Raw genomic sequence first — 16744 nt, forward strand, 5'->3', positions numbered from 1 at the left:
GCAAGCCATCCCCCACTGGATCTGGTCTCATATTGCAAGGCTTTGGATAAAAATTCTTCTTGAAGATGTGACAGGTGACATGGTCCCATTAGATAATTATTTAGACCAGCCTGTCACCTTCATCTAAACCCAGGGAGCCCCACTGGTGGAGTTTGCCCTAAATAAGCTTATGCTCTCCTTAGAGAACTGTATTGCAGCACGTGCATCCTACGGGGCTGGGCTTGGCACCGCACGGGGCAAGTGTCTCCTTATCTAGCAAGGTTATCTGCGCGGCAATACTCCCTCCCAGCTACTGCTCGGCCTTGCCGGCGGCTCAGTTTTACTTGCTATGAGCTGTCGTTCTGCTGAGTTACGCTAAATATGCTTTTAACCTTAATCCCCAGGCTAACAACAGGTGCTGCTGAAGCGAGCAGGAGAAGCAATCACCAGCGCACGCGGTTGCGAAACGGACACTGCCAACCCCGGCGGAGGACGGCTGGGTTTGCAGTCAACCCTTGCCACGCGAGCGCTGGCGCTGGGTCCTCCCCGCGCCCCGGGGCGACGCGCCCGCGAGCCAGCTCCCACCGTGGGGCTCTCCCCAACACCTTCCCTGCATCGCCGCTGGCGCTTGCAGCATCGCCTAACTGGAGGCGAAGGTTAAAACGCAGGGTGGCTTCCTCTCGGATCAATTCTCTCGCACTTTAGCCTGAGCTCTTTTTTTTTTCCTGGATGGGACGTGCTGGCGCTGCACGCCTGCGTTTTTCCTAACCCTGAGCAAGACCCATTGAGCTACATCCTAGGCAGACGCTGCTGCACACCCCCTGCCCTCACCACGCTGGCTAGGAAACCGCAAACTGCTCCTTAAAGGACAGAGAGCAGCGTGGATTTTTCCACTGCCCTTCTCAAATGAACCAAACTCTGCAAAAACTAAAGTCACACCAGAAGATCCTGAGTGACTGGCCCCGAAGCACAGCCCCCCGGTGTCGCTGGAGACAGAGGCAAGACAACGTCTGCAGGCCAGGAGGGAACCACGAAAGCGCTCTGCTAGCAGCGCGCAACCTCGGCTCCTTGCAGAAAGCTCCCAACTCACCATGGTGACAAACTTCATCCCTCTTTTGTCTGCCCGTTTCGTGCAAAGTGGCTAACTTTGGGCGTATTGAATAACATGCTCTTTCTTGCACAAGAGGTGCCCAAAGAATGGAAACTTAAAGGGCTCCAGATGCCAGGTTATTCCCCTTTTTACACAGGCTACTTTTGAAACGCGTTCCAGCTACGTCTCCATTGAGCGGGGAAGCGGGCTCCAAGGACGGAGGAGCGCGAAGTCCAGAGCAGGGAACTGGCTCCCGGGCTCTGCCGCAGCCCCCGGCGCCGCGTTTCGCTCCTCTTGCGCTGACCGCTCACGGCACAGCTCCTCACCAGGTGCTGCCTTACAGCTTTTGTTTTTCAGAGCGCTCAAGGACAACAACAACAGCGCTATCTAGGCACCAAGTAATTGCACGTTAAGGGTTAATTAAGGAGTATCAATGAGCTGGTCGAGAGAACGAGGGCACTGAAATAAAGTGCACAGTGCATCCGTCAAAACTGGTCTGCCCTGTCCATTATCCTCCTGCAAAGAGCCTGGATCACACTGCTTATCGCAAACAGGGCAGGATTAATCTGCAAGCCACTTTGTTTGCTTTTGACTGTGTTGGCTCACTAATAAACGAGCCAATTTATTACATGCTACAAGCTTGTGGTACAATCCAAAGAGCTGAGTTAGACAGGAATTTTTAACCTCCAAAAACCACTTGGAAAAAAAAAAAGGAAGAGAAGCAATTCTTTCTCCTGTAAATACAGCCTGTAATTGATTTGGCAACAGCCCAAAGAGACATAAAAGTGGGGAAAAGCTACAAGTGAACAGATAAGAGCGTGAACTAGGGAGCGAAAAGGTTCTCCCGCTCGCAGCCGGGAGACGGACGACAGCTCAAAGCCGAGCCCTGGCCGAGCGAGCGCTGGGGCGAATCCCCGCTCGGCTTCCTGGGTGCAGCCAGCGCCAGAACCGTTACCAGCTGCATGCGACCGCAGCAGCCTGGGCACAAAACCACCCATGCCCCGCACGCGGGCACCGAGCGCAGGAACCAGGCTAAGGCGTTAACATCAAGGGCTTGTTCTAGGCTACAGCGGGATGGTTCTCCTCTCAGGTTATTTCAGGAGAAAACCATGCCAAGAGCTACTGGAAAAAAACAACTGGGAAAGATGCAGCAGTTCGGTACACAGCTCACGTTGCATCTCTAGCGCTTGCAGCCCATCGCCTTGCAGAACGCTTATCCCAGTACGAGCTCTTATACTGGGGTCCTTGCAGTCACACGCGGCTCCGGGCCAGCCTGAAACCGCACCGTCCTCAGCAGCAACCCTGCTGCCCCACAAAGCGACCCGGGACGGCGCCGGCAGGGCAGTCACTTGGCAAGGCAGCCAGAGAGGGGGGTGCGCTCGTCCGCCGCCGCGCCGGACCGGGGAGGCAAGGGCCAAAGCACCTCTGCCCGCGCAGCGGCCCTCAGTCCCGGCCACGAGCAGAGGCTTTGCCCGCAGCAGCGCCGCCAAGAGAGGCGGCCAGGACTGAGACCGCGGCGCCTGGCGCTCGCGGAGGGCTGGAGACCCCTGCGGCTCCTCTGCGCCGCAGTCGGCAGACGAATATTCTAAGATCTCCTAAATATTCTGACCAATGAACCGTCTCGACGCTGAATCTGCACACGCGTCCCGGTGACTTTGAAGACCGTGGGATCCGATTCGCCTGCAGTAAAGCAAACCGTGCCGCTGTCGTGCAGCAGAAGAAACGCGTCCCTGCAGCTCAGAGGCCCGCTCGCCGGCAAAGCCGCGTAGGCTGCCCTGGGACGCCCAGCCGGGGCTGGTAGGGCACCAGGCTCGGGGCCAGCCTGGGGATGAAGCAGCCAGGTGAAGGTCGCAGCTCAGCCGCTGCCAGCTCATTGCTCAGAGCCCCTCATCTCCTTTGATCTTCAACAGGAGGGAGGCTCTTGCCTAAGTGTTCTTCCCCCAGGAAAGCTCTATGGGATGAAGAGCTAACGGATTGGGTCAGAACCAGCACAAGTCACTCGCATGGACGCAAGCACCACCGCTGAACTTAAAAAGGGAGCTCTTCCTACGCTCAGGAATAAACTAGCACGTAAGCACAGCCAGAAAATACTTTAAAGGGTTCCCCAGAGGGGGAAACGTTGCCCATAACAGAGCACGTTTCAAGAGACTCCAACCCGCGGACGTTGCTGCAATGCAAAGAGCCGTGCCTTAATGCCAGGGCGCGCCAAGCAGCGCTTGCAGCCGGGGTTAAACAGAAAAAAAAATTAAATAATAGTAATAAAAGTCATTCTCTCCCTGCCAAAAAGATAAGGAGGATGAGAGGCTCCTGGAAGCGCTGGTGCCGAAGCGGCGTGAGAAAAGCCTGCCTGGCAATCCCGGAGACCGCCGGCCCCCAGCCCCGGCGCGCGCTGACAGCTCAGCTCGCCGTCGCGCCTGTCCGGGCAGGAGACAAAAAGCAAGCAGGAGCCTCCGCTCAATCCCCACGCTCACGGGAGGGAAGCGCGCAGGGGGTCAGCGCTGCCCAGACACCGGGGGAAGAGCCAGGGCACCTCGCGCCGCCCCGATGACGGCGGGGCCCCGAGGGGGCTGCTAGGCGCGAACCGGCAAAGGGGCGGCCTCGCACCCGCCCTCGGCGTCGGGGAGCCATTCCCTGCCGGGTGGGAGCAGCCGAGACCGCCGCGCGCCCCCGCCTTGGGCGGCGGCGGACAGAGCGGGCCCTCTCGCCCCAGCGCCCGGGTGACTCTCGCCCAGGGACTCCTCCCGCCACCGCAGGGGCGCGGGGACATGGGGCGTCTCCATCCTTCCGCTTCCCTGCTTGCGCTCTCTTAGGCTAACTCAAGACTTTGGACTTAAAAAAAAGCGGGAACTTGGGGAAGCTGAACTGAGTCGTGCAGAACGGTTAAACCGATGCATTTCTCCAGGCGCCCGAATCTCGGCAGTCCACTTCTGCAGCTACGGAGGCAGCGGCTCCCCAGGGAGAAAAGCAGTTCTTGGCACCCAGGGCGCTCCAATGGCCATCAGGAGTCACGGGCTCTGCCCCGTACGCGCCTCGGCGGAGCTAGGAGGAGAGCACATGCTTGCCCCTGATTTATGCCTTGCCACACTCTTACTTGTCTGTACGGGAAGCACTGAGCGGTTGCTAAATGGTGCACTGTTAGCAGGCAGCGAGAGCCCTGCCGTCCCTGCTCCGGCGCCGCCGCGAGCCAGGAACGCCGGGCGCCGCGCAGCTGAGCCTTGGCGGGTCTGCGCAAACACCAGCTCATCCTCCCACCTCGACCCGCCAGCGGTTGTGGATTGCCTCAAAAACAGCCGCAAAGAAGCTGATCTTAAGGCTAGAGAAGCTGGACGTTGCTTCAAGCGCCGGGCCAAGAGCCACCTGGCCCTTGGGGCGCCTGGGAGCAGGACCCGGGAGCGGGGCCCAGGCAGGAGAGCAGCGAGCGCCGCCGCCACCCCGCTGCCGACGTTCCCCAGGCTGCAGAGCGGCGGCGCAGCGACCGGACGAGGCGCGGGCTGGTCCGCACCCTCGCCGCCTGCGGGCTCGCGGACCTAGAAGCGAGCAGCTCTGAGCAGGACCAGCTCGGATACGGTTTTTCAATCAGTGCGATGTGAGAGTTTCAGATAGTTTGGGTCTTTTCTCCCCTTAAAAACCCCGGAATCTCATCCTGTAAGGGGATAAAGAAATAACAGCCCGTGGGTTCCCTTACCTCCCCAAACCTGCTTCTACCCTGCCAGCGCCGTGTCCTCGCCGCAGGGCAGCGGCGCTGCTGAGCCCAGCGCCCGCCGGCGCTACGGGCCGCAGCCGCCCGCCCAGCGCCGCTCGCAGCCCCCGAACGCAGCCCCGGGACCACCCTGCTCTCCCCTCGCCGCAGGGCAAACGCCAGGGCGACGCTGCCCCTACTGACCAACGATGCTTCTGCGTTAAAGAAAAGTGAAGAAGGGAAGAGGGAGAAAAGCACCTGAGGTTTCCCTTTGCCTGTCCAGATGGATAAAGGGAGCGTGGTTAAATGAGCACAGACACATAGAGCTAGCGGAACACGTCAATCAGGACGGATTTCTTCCAGCACAGAGGAAGGGCCTCCAAGTCCTCCTGCAGTAATTTTCCAGGGCTGCTGATTGACTGGAGCCAGACAGCCCATCCCAGCCCCCTCATCCCTCCCACAGAGGGGACGGTTGCATCATTTTGCCTTAAGAAATAAATAACCCTGATGAACCAAAGGCTGCTTTGGAAGAGACCTTTATTCCAAGTACGGCAGGAAGCAGGAGTCTGGAAGGGACTTCTGTGCCGGAGGACAAGACGACTACACTAGTTTTGGTGAAGAGCAGCGCAGATGAGCCCTGCTGTCCTACAGGGCCTGGCACCTCCCGGTTGCTTTTCGGACACAATAAAGCAACCTAGCACGGCTGCTCCTGCAAAGTTGCAAGGCATCAGCCTTGCCATCAGATGGAGGAGGAGAAACGGGGACTCGGGAGAGGTGGAGATTCGTTCCGGCTCGCCCCCAAGGGCAGGTCCAACCGGGGGACGAGAGCCCCCGAGGGAAGGTGCCGGCTGGTTTCCGCAGCACAGCGAAGCGGGACCGCTCGTAGCTGGCACCTTCGCAACGCCCTGGCGCACGCAGCAGGCTGCCCCGGCTCCTGCCCTCGCGCGCACACATGCGCTCTACCTCCTCCAACAGTTGGATTTTGTTTGACCCAGCTCGGTTTCCTGTTTGCTTCCCGAGACCCAGCCGCCAGCGGACCAGCGGTCTGACCAGCCCCGCTCAGAGCGGGGAGAGTCCCCGCAGCTGCTCTCCAGCAGGGAGCCAGCCCGGACACTCGCGGCAGAGGGGCTTGAACAGGCCCGGGACAAGACCAGTAAAAACAACACATGCACCCTAATCCAAACACATCTGGGGAAAGCTATTTTGCTTTTCCACAGGCCGTTCCCAAAGGCACTCCCAAAGACCTTCTTCTCCCCTGCAGCCAAACCCTTGCTCCAAACACCCTTTAAATGCCAAACAGCAGAGGCAGGAAACTCTAGCTGTAAAGGAGATCGACGCATGGACGCAGCAGACCGATCCCCTGCACGCACGCGCCCGTCGCTGGCCGTGGCTGGGGCGCTCTGCTCCAGCGCGCGCGCATGCAGACACCCTGCAGGAGCCCTCCTCGGAGCCGGAGAGCCCACCAGCTCCGGTGGGCTCAGGTCCTTCCGACAGAAACGGAGGGGGTCCTGCCCCAGCGCATCGTCCCCCTCACTGCAGCAAACCATGCTTATTTTCTACCCCTGCTGCCTTCCCCCCGGGGCAAGGGCAGAAGTCAGGGGTCAGCTCGCCCCTCGGGCGGAAGGACATCAGCCCATAGAGGGGCATGACGGGCTCGCACCCGCTCCTCGCCAGCACGTTCGGAGGGAGGCGCTGCCAAGACGACAGCCCTTGATGCGTCCTACAGCCCCAAGGAGATGATCAGGGTTCGAGACTCAACCCCCACGGCCACTGCCCATGCTGGAGGCTGCAACGTCTACACATGTCCTTGCTTCAAGTTCTTCTCCATCATACCCTGAGCAGCCTGCAAGTGCACCAAGCCTCGTCTTGCGTCAGCCACCCCCACGGCCTCGGTCCCACAAGAACCACCACGGTGGCCCTTCCTCTTCAGTTCCTAAACACAAGACCATAGGAAGGAACCACACAAGCTCTTCAGAAGGGGAAGCCACAGCATTTCTCTTTCAGCAAGTCTCGCTGCTCCCTCAGCTTCAGGAGTCTGAGCTTTTCTAATGCAAATAAACTTTGATGGGGGGGGGGGGGGGAAAAAGTGGAGCGATGCCCACTTCCCAGGGGGCTGTTATGTTAGGACGGATCATGTCCCTCAAAACAAGAGAGACCGGGGAGCAGCAGCTAGTGAGATAAATGAAAGAAACACAGATGGACGGTTTGAATATCTACCACAAATGGCCTAAATTCCCGAGCTCCCTCCCCCCACCCCCACTGCTTGCAAAAGGTGCTGTGAGCTTATGGAAAAACATGAGATGAAGTAGGACAGCCGTGCGATGATGCCCGGTCGGGACCCTGGAACGACCATGCCATGAAAAAACGAATGAAATAAAACCAAAGATAATTATTAGGAAGGAAAGTCATACATACATATATCAGGCGATTCATCCGAGCCATCGGGACAATCCTTTTCCCCGTCACAGCGCCAGCCCTTAGATATGCACGTAATCTGATCTTTGCATGCAAACTGTTTAGGGCTACATGTCTTCGGTGCTGGATGAGAGAAGAAATAAAATAATGATAATAAACAAGATCAGTTTCTTCCCAAAGACAAGTTACTTAAAAAATATATAAAACTTAAATTAAGGACTAGATTGTTTTTAAGTTTGATTTCTTTTTAATGGCTCAGCAAAAGTTTTTAGCCTGGCACCAGATCCATCAACCTTGCCCCTAAGGAAAGGAGAAAATTTAAACTGAAGCATTAATTACACTGCGAGAAAACGGGAACTGAGATCCATGATGTGCTAACAGACTTTAAAGATCATTTAACTTGGATGAATTAGCTCCTGGGAGCCCAAGGCAGTTTATTTTCTGTGCTAGACAGTAAAACAAGAAAAAGGAAAAAAAAATTAAGAAAACCCAAACGAGAACAAATTAGAAAGCAACATTTTTAAAACCATGAGGACAGCACCGCTAGCATCATGCCACGGGTGCTGTGTCCTTGCGCGTGGGCGCTGTGGCCGGAGCTGCGGGCCGGGATGCGGGGAGTGGGCCCGACGCTGGGACCAGACAGCCCCTCCGACCCCAGAGCCGGCATCGGCCGGGGACGCCGACGGGGCCGGGCCGGGAACCTGAGACACTCGTCAAATTCCTCGAAGAAGCGTCCCAGCTTTCCAGGAACCTCTGCGGGACACAACACAACCCCCAAGGCAGCGGCGGGCGCGCCGGTTGGGAAACGCAAGTTCCTCTGGGCCGCTGGAGCTCTTGTTTAGAGCTGGTCTTGATATTTCGCCACGTGTAGAGGCCTGGGACAACCATGACTGTCTACAGCAGCTCCTCCCCGACCACCACCAGCAAAGGAGTACGGAGACGGAAGTTCCCTTCCACTTTTGCGTTGTTGGGTTTCATTGTTCTAGACAGCAGACACTGCAAGAAAGCTCTTTTTTGGCTAATCCACAGCTGGCGGCGACTGCTCCAAACTTTTAAAAAATGCACATGCGTGTGTACACAGCACACGCTCCGAGTAAGCAGAGCCAGGCAGCTAAGACCAAATTACAACACAGGGCAGGCAGCAAAAGTTCAAGGAATAGCTGCAGCCGAGAAAGGTCAAAATTTAAAGCATTCCTGGCTTCGTTTGCGATCTACTGGTCCCCGAAGGAAGCACCCACGTGCGAGGGCCAGCGGAGCTGCGCGGAGGGGAGAGCCGAGCGCCAGCGCCCGCCCTGGCGATCCCCGCGCAAGTCCCCTGGCATTTTGCGTTTTTCCTAGAGATTCAGCTCTTCGCAGCGCACGCTTGCACGCTTCACTGCTGATTTCAGCTTCTGTTATAAAATAGCGAGCCCAAGCCCTTGGGAAGGCAGCAAAACTTGGAAACGCAAGCAAATACAACTTGGAGAATTGATTAAAAGAAAAGGCAGTAAAACACACAAATTCCCCAAACATTTATCTTGTGTCATCCCCAGCCTTCTGCTAAATCCTCTGCTCAGAGGACCCGTTCTCACATAACTCCCCAATAAAGAGGGATCTCTAGGTTCGTTTTCCTGCCAGTCACAGCAGGAAGCGAGGCGAACGCGTGTCGCTCCAGCTCCCCACGCGCGACCCGCTCCAGACAGCTGCTGACGGATATCCCACGGGGATGCTGCAGGACACGGACTGGGGAAGAGCATGGGGAGAAAGTCCAGTCTCCAGAGCAGATCTGCTGAGGGGTGGGAGGACACGCTCCTGCCACCCGCCCGCCCGCGGCAGAACCGCACTAATTACTCGTTATACCTGGAAAAGGGCTCCGTGCGCCTGCGAGCTTCTCCACTTTCTCCAGTGGTATCGTTTGGTCTGATAGAAGAGTATCGCTTCCTCCAAACCTCATCTCACTTCTGCCCTTTTAAGTACCACCAACTCCATCACTACCGCTACAGATGAGGTGGGGACGCTCAAGGCACTGTTTCACTGCAAAACCCTGCAGCGAAGGACCCCTGCTCGGAGAGGACACGGGAGCGGGAGAGGACGGTGCCAGGACCGGGGGCTCGGAGAGGACACGGGAGCGGGAGAGGACGGGGCCGGGGCCGGGGGCTCGGAGAGGACACGGGAGCAGGAGAGGACGGGGCCGGGGCCGGGGCTCCTGGGCTCCTTGCCTCCAAGGCTGCGTCCTTGTGGGCAGGAGCCGCGAGCTCGCAGACGATGCTTCCCAGTCCACCTCTGGGTTCGGTTTCCTCCTGAACCCCTCGGGAGAGGTCAGGCCTTGAAGCAAGGAGGTTTATACCCTGTCACAGCATCTGTTTATTTACACTACCAGAACTCTGGCTCTTTTCAAGGTCCTTATAAACATCCCTAAACCCGACACCGCGTCCTCACCCAGCGCTGGGGGAGACGTGCCCCGAGCGCCTCCGCCAAGACCCAGCTCTCCTCCAGAGCCGGCTTCGCCACCCTCTCTTCTTGGAGGAGCTCATCTTCCCCCTTCATCTCTGAGCCACAAGTTTACCAAATGCAAAAGTCATTAAAAAGAAAAACCACACCAAAGACCTGACATTCCCTTTGGATTTCCTGCTCTCCCTCGTTCTCCGGCGCTTCCAGCGGCCACAGTGACCTACCAGCGCAGAGAACCAGGCAGCTTCCCGCAGCCGGCACCCGAGAGCACCCTCCTCTTCCTCAAGCAAGCTCAGCTCCTCCGCTCTTGCTGTCCTCCTCCCCCCAGAAAGGAGCAGACAGATTTACAGCAGACGGGTAAATCCCCAGCAAGCGATTCCAAGTGTCCTGTCCAACATCAACACTCCCGCTGCCCCCTTCTCGGCTGCTTCAAGCCCTGCCGGCTCGCGTCGACGTCGGAGGAGAAAGCAGAGTCAGGGCAGGACCTCCATCCAGCTGGTTTATTTTACAGAGGGTACAGGGGTCGGGGGGGGGCGACGCTCCCCAGCAGCACAGCAGATGAGCTGCTCCGTCAGCGGGGCCGCTCCGAACTACCAGCGTCTCAACCACCCGGACCGGCTGCAGGAGAGAGCGAGTCCTGCGCTGCTCGCGGCGGCTCCCCGAGCGGAGCGGAGGGCACGGGACGTCCTGCCGGCGCTGACGCCCCGCTCGCCCGCTCCGGCGGCGGGGTCCTGCTGGAGGAACGCGCGCGCGCGCCGCTCTCCCCGGCCCTGCCCCGGGCACGGCCACGCGCCCGCAGCTCCAGTGCTTTCCCTCCCGCTGGCCAGCTGAGCACGTGCGTCTCCCCGCGCGGGGAAAGGCCGGAGAAACGGGCCGTTTCCGGAGCCTGGCGAAGAGAAGGTTTCGCCTTGAGCAGAGGCCAAACTACCTGCGGTGCAGGGATGCGCCTGGCGTAACAGTCTAGATAGGCCAGGAGGCAAACCACAGAGAAATGTAGGAAAAACCAACTTCTTCCTTAAGCAAGCCATACTTTCCTACTCAACCCAATTCCTTCTCCTCTGCTGGTCGGGAGGAGGCGGCGTCGCGAAGGAAACAGCGCTGGCAGTAAATATGGACTGGAATGAGCATGATTTGCAAAACAGATGTTCTTAAGAGAGAGAGGAAAAATAAAGGGGCTCCACGTTCCTTGCAGGTCCCCATCCCCAGCTACTGCGGCCCGAAGTCACCAAGTCCCTGGAGAGCAGAGGTCCCCGAATCCCGGGGGCAGGCGGGACGCAGCGGCGCGGGCGAGCCGCCTTCCGGCCCGGCTGCACCCAGCTGCCCCAACGCCGCTCCCACCGGCCGGCGAGCGCCCCAGTGGCTCCCACCGGCCGGGCTCCCACCAGCCGGCTCCCCGGGCGCGGGACGGCGCTGGGCCGCAGAGCGCCGCGACTCAAGGGCCGCTTCGCCCAAACGGCGACAACTGCGCCGGCCTGCATGGTCCCTCCGAAGTCCCGGCATCCGGTCCCACCACTGCCCAACTGAAAGATCTGCCAAGTTCTCCAACGAGCCCAAAAAATATCAGTCACCTTTTATTTTCTAATAGTTATAACAGCAGTATCTTCTTCTCTGCCTTCTCCCCTATACCGTCCATCCAGCATCCCTGAACTTCAGGGGGGGAAAAGAGCGGCGATGCATTCGTTTTCTGCTTTCAGGACTCTTCCAATAATACTTTCAAGAGAAAGCACCAAGGCACGCACACACCTACACTTGTTGTTACGGTCACCCGAATCCAGCTTGCTTCAGAAGCCATAAGGCTCACGATAAAACCCACGAGAGCTGCCTGCAGCGGCCGAGACATCTCTGCAGCCGCGTGAGGGTCTCGGCACCCGGCGTGCAGGACGCGCAAGCCCACCCCGGCGCACGTTTGCCAGGTTCCTCGGCTTCCGGGCACCTACACGGGCTAACGGAGACATTTAAGATAACGAAACCTAAATTTCATAGTCACATTTTTATAACGTGTGCGTGTTGGGGGGGGGGGGGAAAGGGAGTTGGTTTGTTTTGCATTTAAATACGAGATTTCCAAACAGTTCAAATGCATTTTTGCAATTCTTCCATCTGGATCCCTGGTACTGGAAGATTCAAACCAGACCCGCTGCTCCATCGCAGCTTCTATTTTCATGAATGACGTTGCTGTTAGCGCTCACAGCTACTGCCCTCCGGGAAAGCCGCAGGTATGCGCTGTTCGCAACCTATTTCGGTCCGAGGGGGAGGGGCCGTTTCAATTGCTAAGTAAATATTGACTTTAAAATACATATTTTTTTTCCTTTTTCCTTTCAAGTCTGTCCATTGCGTCTAAATCACAAGGCATTAACCTCGTTTTGGGGGAAGAAAAAAAAAAGAAATTTTTTGGGGGAGAAAAAAAAAGAAAAGGCAAGCCTGCCTTCGCTTTGCAAGCAGAAGCGGAGCGCCGCTCGCCAGAAACGCAGGGCGAGAACCAGGAAAAGGGCGAGGAACGGCCGAGCGGGTTCGCTCGTGCCCGGTGCTCGGCCGCCCCGTCGGCCAGCGCGCGCGTGCAGCGCCCTGCGCGCTCGCGAGCTGCTCCAGCACCCGCCCGCGCCCAGACACCCGGAGGCTCCCGGCGCCGCTTCCAAGGGCTCCTCTCACCTCGAGGAGGGCGGCCGCCCGGAGCAGGCGTCTCGGGTGCCAACGCGGGCCAGGAGCGCTCCCCCTGCCCGGCTCGCGCCGCCTACGGACGAACGCATTAAAAAATTTAAAAAAAACAATTTTTTTTGCATTTTAAACCAGATGCCGGTGCGGGGCGAGAGGCTCCGGCCCCGCGAACGGGGCTGAGAACCGGCAGGAGAGGGAACCAGGCACGGGGGGGATCAGCTTCACCGACCGCGCAAAACGGGCAGCAGCGAGGGTGTTTCAAGAAAGGACCACGCTCTTTTTCTTTTTTTTTTTTCTGCAACTTATCTGCAATTCAAATGAAAAAAAAAAAAAGAAAGGAAAAACACCCAACATTTGCAGCCCGAAGAAAGGGGCTCAGTGCTGGCAGCGCGGCTGGCGGCCGGCCATGCCTCCGCGGGCGGACGGGGCGTCCCTTCGCCTCCGCGGCACGGGAGGGGGACGACGGCCGGCACCGCCGGCCCCGCGCCGCTCCCGGGGCTTTGCTGCCCGCCGGGGCGCTGGGGCTGTCGGCAGCCCGGCACCCGTCGGCAGACCCTGCTGCGCGCCGGGAGGCGGTTATTTATGGCCGCTGGCTGAAGCAGATAACGCTCCCTCCAGAGACCCGCCTGCGCTGTGCAATAAAGCAATTGCACTTTGCAGATTAATAGGCATTTCATCCGGAGAGCTGAATCACAGGGCCGGACTCCGCCGCGGCTTGCTCGGCCCAGGACGGGCCCCGGCTAGCCAACGGCTCACAAGGCCTGGAGCCGGGCCAAAGCCACTGGCCTTAATTCACCAGTCAACTCAGTTTCGCTGGCTTTGCAAATAAGAACTTTGTCTAAAATGGGGAAACGGACCCGAATAGCTATTGTGGAGCGGGAGCCGGCAGAAAGGGCCCTTTGAGAGGCCACTCCGCTGGAATAAAAGTCACTTTTATCCCAGAATAATTAGCGCGCTCAGAGTACACTAATTATTCCCACATAAAGGGACTTGTATTCCCAAGCAGAAGGTCCCACGTGGGGCAGCGATCCCGAATCCCGGTCCGCTTCCCCGTGTGGACGCAGCCTCCGCCGGGGCCGAGCGGGGATCTCGGCCACGACCTACCTGCAGCCAACGCCGCTCGGCAGCCGGGGAGGAGACACGGCCGGCGGCGGCGGCACCCGAGCCCGCCCTGGGCTGCAACGCGCCCCAGCGCAAACTCCGACCCGCTTGCGAAGAGAGCCGGAGCAGGAAGGCCGCGTCCGAAGCGGGACGGGGGAAAAGCCCCGCGGCCGCCAGGCCGCTTCCCGGGCGGTGGGCTCACCCCAGCAGCAGGTTCCCCGGCAGGCGCCGGCCGGCACGAGCCCACGTCCCGCCGACGGCGCCCGCGGCGGCGCGGCAGCACCAGGGACAGAGCTGCAGGACGCCTGGGCCCCCTGTGCCGAGCCGGGGCCGGGGCGGCATCGCGGCGCCGACCCGCTGCGCCCGCCGCGGCCCCTGCCACAGCCCGAGCGGTGTGTCCCGGTACGCGGGACGTGCTCTCCCAAAGAAATCTTTGGCGTGGTGAAACGTCCCATCTGTTCACAACCGGTAAAAATGATTAAGGAGGCACCTGGTACAGTTATGTCTGGTCTGACCTGGCGATCCAGGCGGCACCCTGCCCCGCGGCGGCGGCGCCCCACCACCCATTAACCGCTTGCCCGTGACGGGGCAGGTCGGGGACGCTGCTTTGCCCGTTCCCACCTTTTCCAAGCTCTCGGGAAGGAAGCGTGATGATTTTTAGAAAGCCAGAGGAGGAGCGTGGGGCTGGGCCGGGGGTTCGGAGGAGGCGACGGCGGCCCAGCAGCTGCGGGGAGAGGACCGCGCCGGCGAGGAAGGGCAGGACCGCGCTCAGGCCCGGGCGGAGGGCCCGAGCGAGGCCAGACCCGGCCCGCGCCGCCGCGGGCGCTCGGCGGGAGGGAGGGAGAGGCGCCGAAGGCCGTCAGGGACCTGCCGGCGGACTCGCTGCACCCCGCGGCAGCGGACGGAGGCCGCCGGCACCTCAAGGGCCGTTGGCGCGCGCGGAGGGGTGAAATCCCCCCCCGGCCCGCCGACCTCTCCAAGCCCAGGAGGGGAAAGAAACCCCGGAAAGGCCGGAGCCCCGGAGGAGCCGGCGCCCAGGGCGGACAGGCGAGCCGCGAGCCCGGCGGCGAGGCGGCACGTGCCTTCCCCTGCCCGGCGCGGCGGGACAGGAAGGCGTCCGGCCTCGGCGTCCGGCCGCTTCCGCCCCAGCCCCTCGCAAGGCTCCTGCTGTAGGAAGTATTAAAACCAACTGTTTCCTTTCCTAAACAATAAAAAAAAAAAAAAAAAGCACTGCATCGAAATTCAGCACGCTGAGGGACGGGGGAGGAAGCAATTCGCCGCCCTCGGAGCCCGGGGGCCTCCCCGGCCCCGGGCAGGTGCCGCGCGCGCGGCGGGAGCCGGCGCCGCTCAGCGCCGCCCCGGCCGCGGGACCTCGGCTGCTCCCAGGGGACGGGCGCCGGGCGGGAACGGCTCTCCCGGCCAGGAAAGCAAGCCGGGTCACGTTTGTTCGAGGGGATCTCTGCTTGCACGGGGCGGGGGGACTGCTCGTGCCCGGGTGGCACCGCTTCGAGCGGCCGCGTGCAAAGAGCCGGCGCGCCCGAGACGGGCGGTCGTCCGGCAGGGGATGCCGCGGGGCGCCCCGCGCCCTGCAACCAACAGACCAGGGCCGGCCGCTGCAGAGCGGGAACGCCGACTCCGGCGGGGGGCACGGACGGGGAGACGGCCGCTCCTCCCCGGGGCGCAGCTCAACCCTTGCCGCCGGAGCCTTTGAACCCGCTTCCAACTTTTCAAGCCAAGATATTCAATCGTCTGCCGGCAGCTCTGAGCGCGAGGGCAGGAAGTGGCAGGACACCGCGGGCGCCTCCCCGCCGGGTCTCACGGCGCATCCCTGCGATACCCAGAGGCTCTGGCCATCGGGGACGCAGGGAAAGCGGCGACAAGGGCCCCGCAGCTGGGGAGCCAAAATGCAATTAGTCCCCAGAAGACTGATTAGCAGGTAGAGCGCCGTGACTGCTCCTGGCACGGCCCATCTCGCCAGCAAAATGAAAGAGGCAAAGATGCACTTGACTGTTCATCAGCTACAATAAACTGCTGTTTGAATCCATTACCCAGTGAGCACTCGGTCCCCGCTCTCAGATGTCTGTAGCGGCGCCTGCAAACAAAGAGCTGCACCATATTAAGTAAATGGACTAGATTGATGCGTTTCAAAGCTCTGGGCAGATTAAAACAACAATTTGCCTGGCAGCCCACAGAAAACAAAACCCAGCTACGTTTCAGCGAGGCCGAGGAGCAGCATCACGGCGCCGCTCGGGCAGCGCTCGTCCTCTTGCAGCCGACAACCTTCCTTGCAGCGCAGCCACCAAGGGATGAAAGACAGAGCTCCGAATTCAGCAGCAAATTTATAAGGAAACAATTATTTCCTTCTCCTGCCCAAGCCGGCAGCCCGAGTTATTTATTAGGTTAACCACGCGCTCGGGTTTACCTCGCCTTTAACCTGCCAGTCACCAGCCGGGCACACAAAGACGCAGCAATCAAGGGCCCTTTAAAACGCACGCTCGTCGCCGTCACGTGCGGCGCTTCAGCTCAATTTGGAGAAACGGCATTCTGCAAGAGGCTAATTAGTCCGCCCAATTAAAGATGCAACTTTCAACTCGATTAGACTCCTTCCCAGTCATCTGCCATCCGCATTTGGGCGCCTCAGTCCACGCGCTTGGGAAGAAGCGAAGGACCTGCTCCGCTCTCGCCCGGCAGCGGGGGCTGCTCCTCCGCGCGACGCCCACCAGCACCCTCCCGCCCCGGAGAAGCTCCCAGCCGCCAGCAAGGCCACGAGTCAGAATTCTGGTTGCCTACCCCTTAAGCCCATGATTAGCTTTAAGCAGCGCTGGGGCCGTCTTTAATCCTGCAAAGCATCTGCATGATTGTAGCCTTGGTCTGTTCGGTTCCCGTGGCTAGGAGAGGACATTGCAAGTCTATATTTAGCACTCGAAAGGGCTGGACTGCGTTGGGGAAAGCAACCCCACACAACGCAGTAAGGTCCAGCAAAGCAGTCCTCACAACCCACCCAGCGCTTCCCTTCCCCGGAGGGGAGGCACAGCGCGAAGAAAACAAGGAGTCTGAGCTGAATTAGAAAACGCTGAAAGTATTTGCTGCTGCTGCTGCTGGCAGGACGGGCTGCCAAGGTACATGAAACGCAAGTGACTGCAAAGTTAAGTCAGCAGCAAAGACTGGTCTGTAAATAGCTCCAAGTCGGTCTTGCAGCGCCCTGCGCAACGCGGAGGAGAGGAAAAACCCATCTCCTCCGCAGCAGGGATAAACTCCCCCAAGCAGGGCCGCGACGGGGCCTGGATTCGGAAATACCCCGTCCGCCGCCCCCAGAAGCGGCCGGGGAGCAGCAGCACGCGGGGCCACTGGGGCACGCCGGCCCCGCGGAGGGCCGAGCCCCCGCGCGCGGGGCGAGG

General features: G+C 59.9%; 1 protein-coding gene across 2 annotated transcripts in view; it reads right to left on the reverse strand.

Moving 5' to 3' along the window:
- Window positions 1-16744, reverse strand: part of LRP1 (LDL receptor related protein 1) — a 94287-nt gene that overhangs the window by 70373 nt on the left and 7170 nt on the right. The window contains exons 1-2 of one of the 2 annotated variants that reach the window (XM_068921502.1): window positions 9003-9459; window positions 7164-7286 (exon numbers count right to left, since the gene is read on the reverse strand). In XM_068921502.1, coding sequence (XP_068777603.1) covers window positions 7164-7286; window positions 9003-9096 — 217 coding nt within the window. In that variant the 5' untranslated portion in view covers window positions 9097-9459. Of the gene's footprint in view, window positions 1-7163; window positions 7287-9002; window positions 9460-16744 lie in introns of those variants that run through there. The other variant, XM_068921501.1, reaches the window with a different exon arrangement.

This window comes from Struthio camelus, chromosome 28 (genome assembly GCF_040807025.1).
Source record: "Struthio camelus isolate bStrCam1 chromosome 28, bStrCam1.hap1, whole genome shotgun sequence".
In the NCBI taxonomy this organism is placed as follows: Eukaryota; Metazoa; Chordata; class Aves; order Struthioniformes; family Struthionidae; genus Struthio; species Struthio camelus.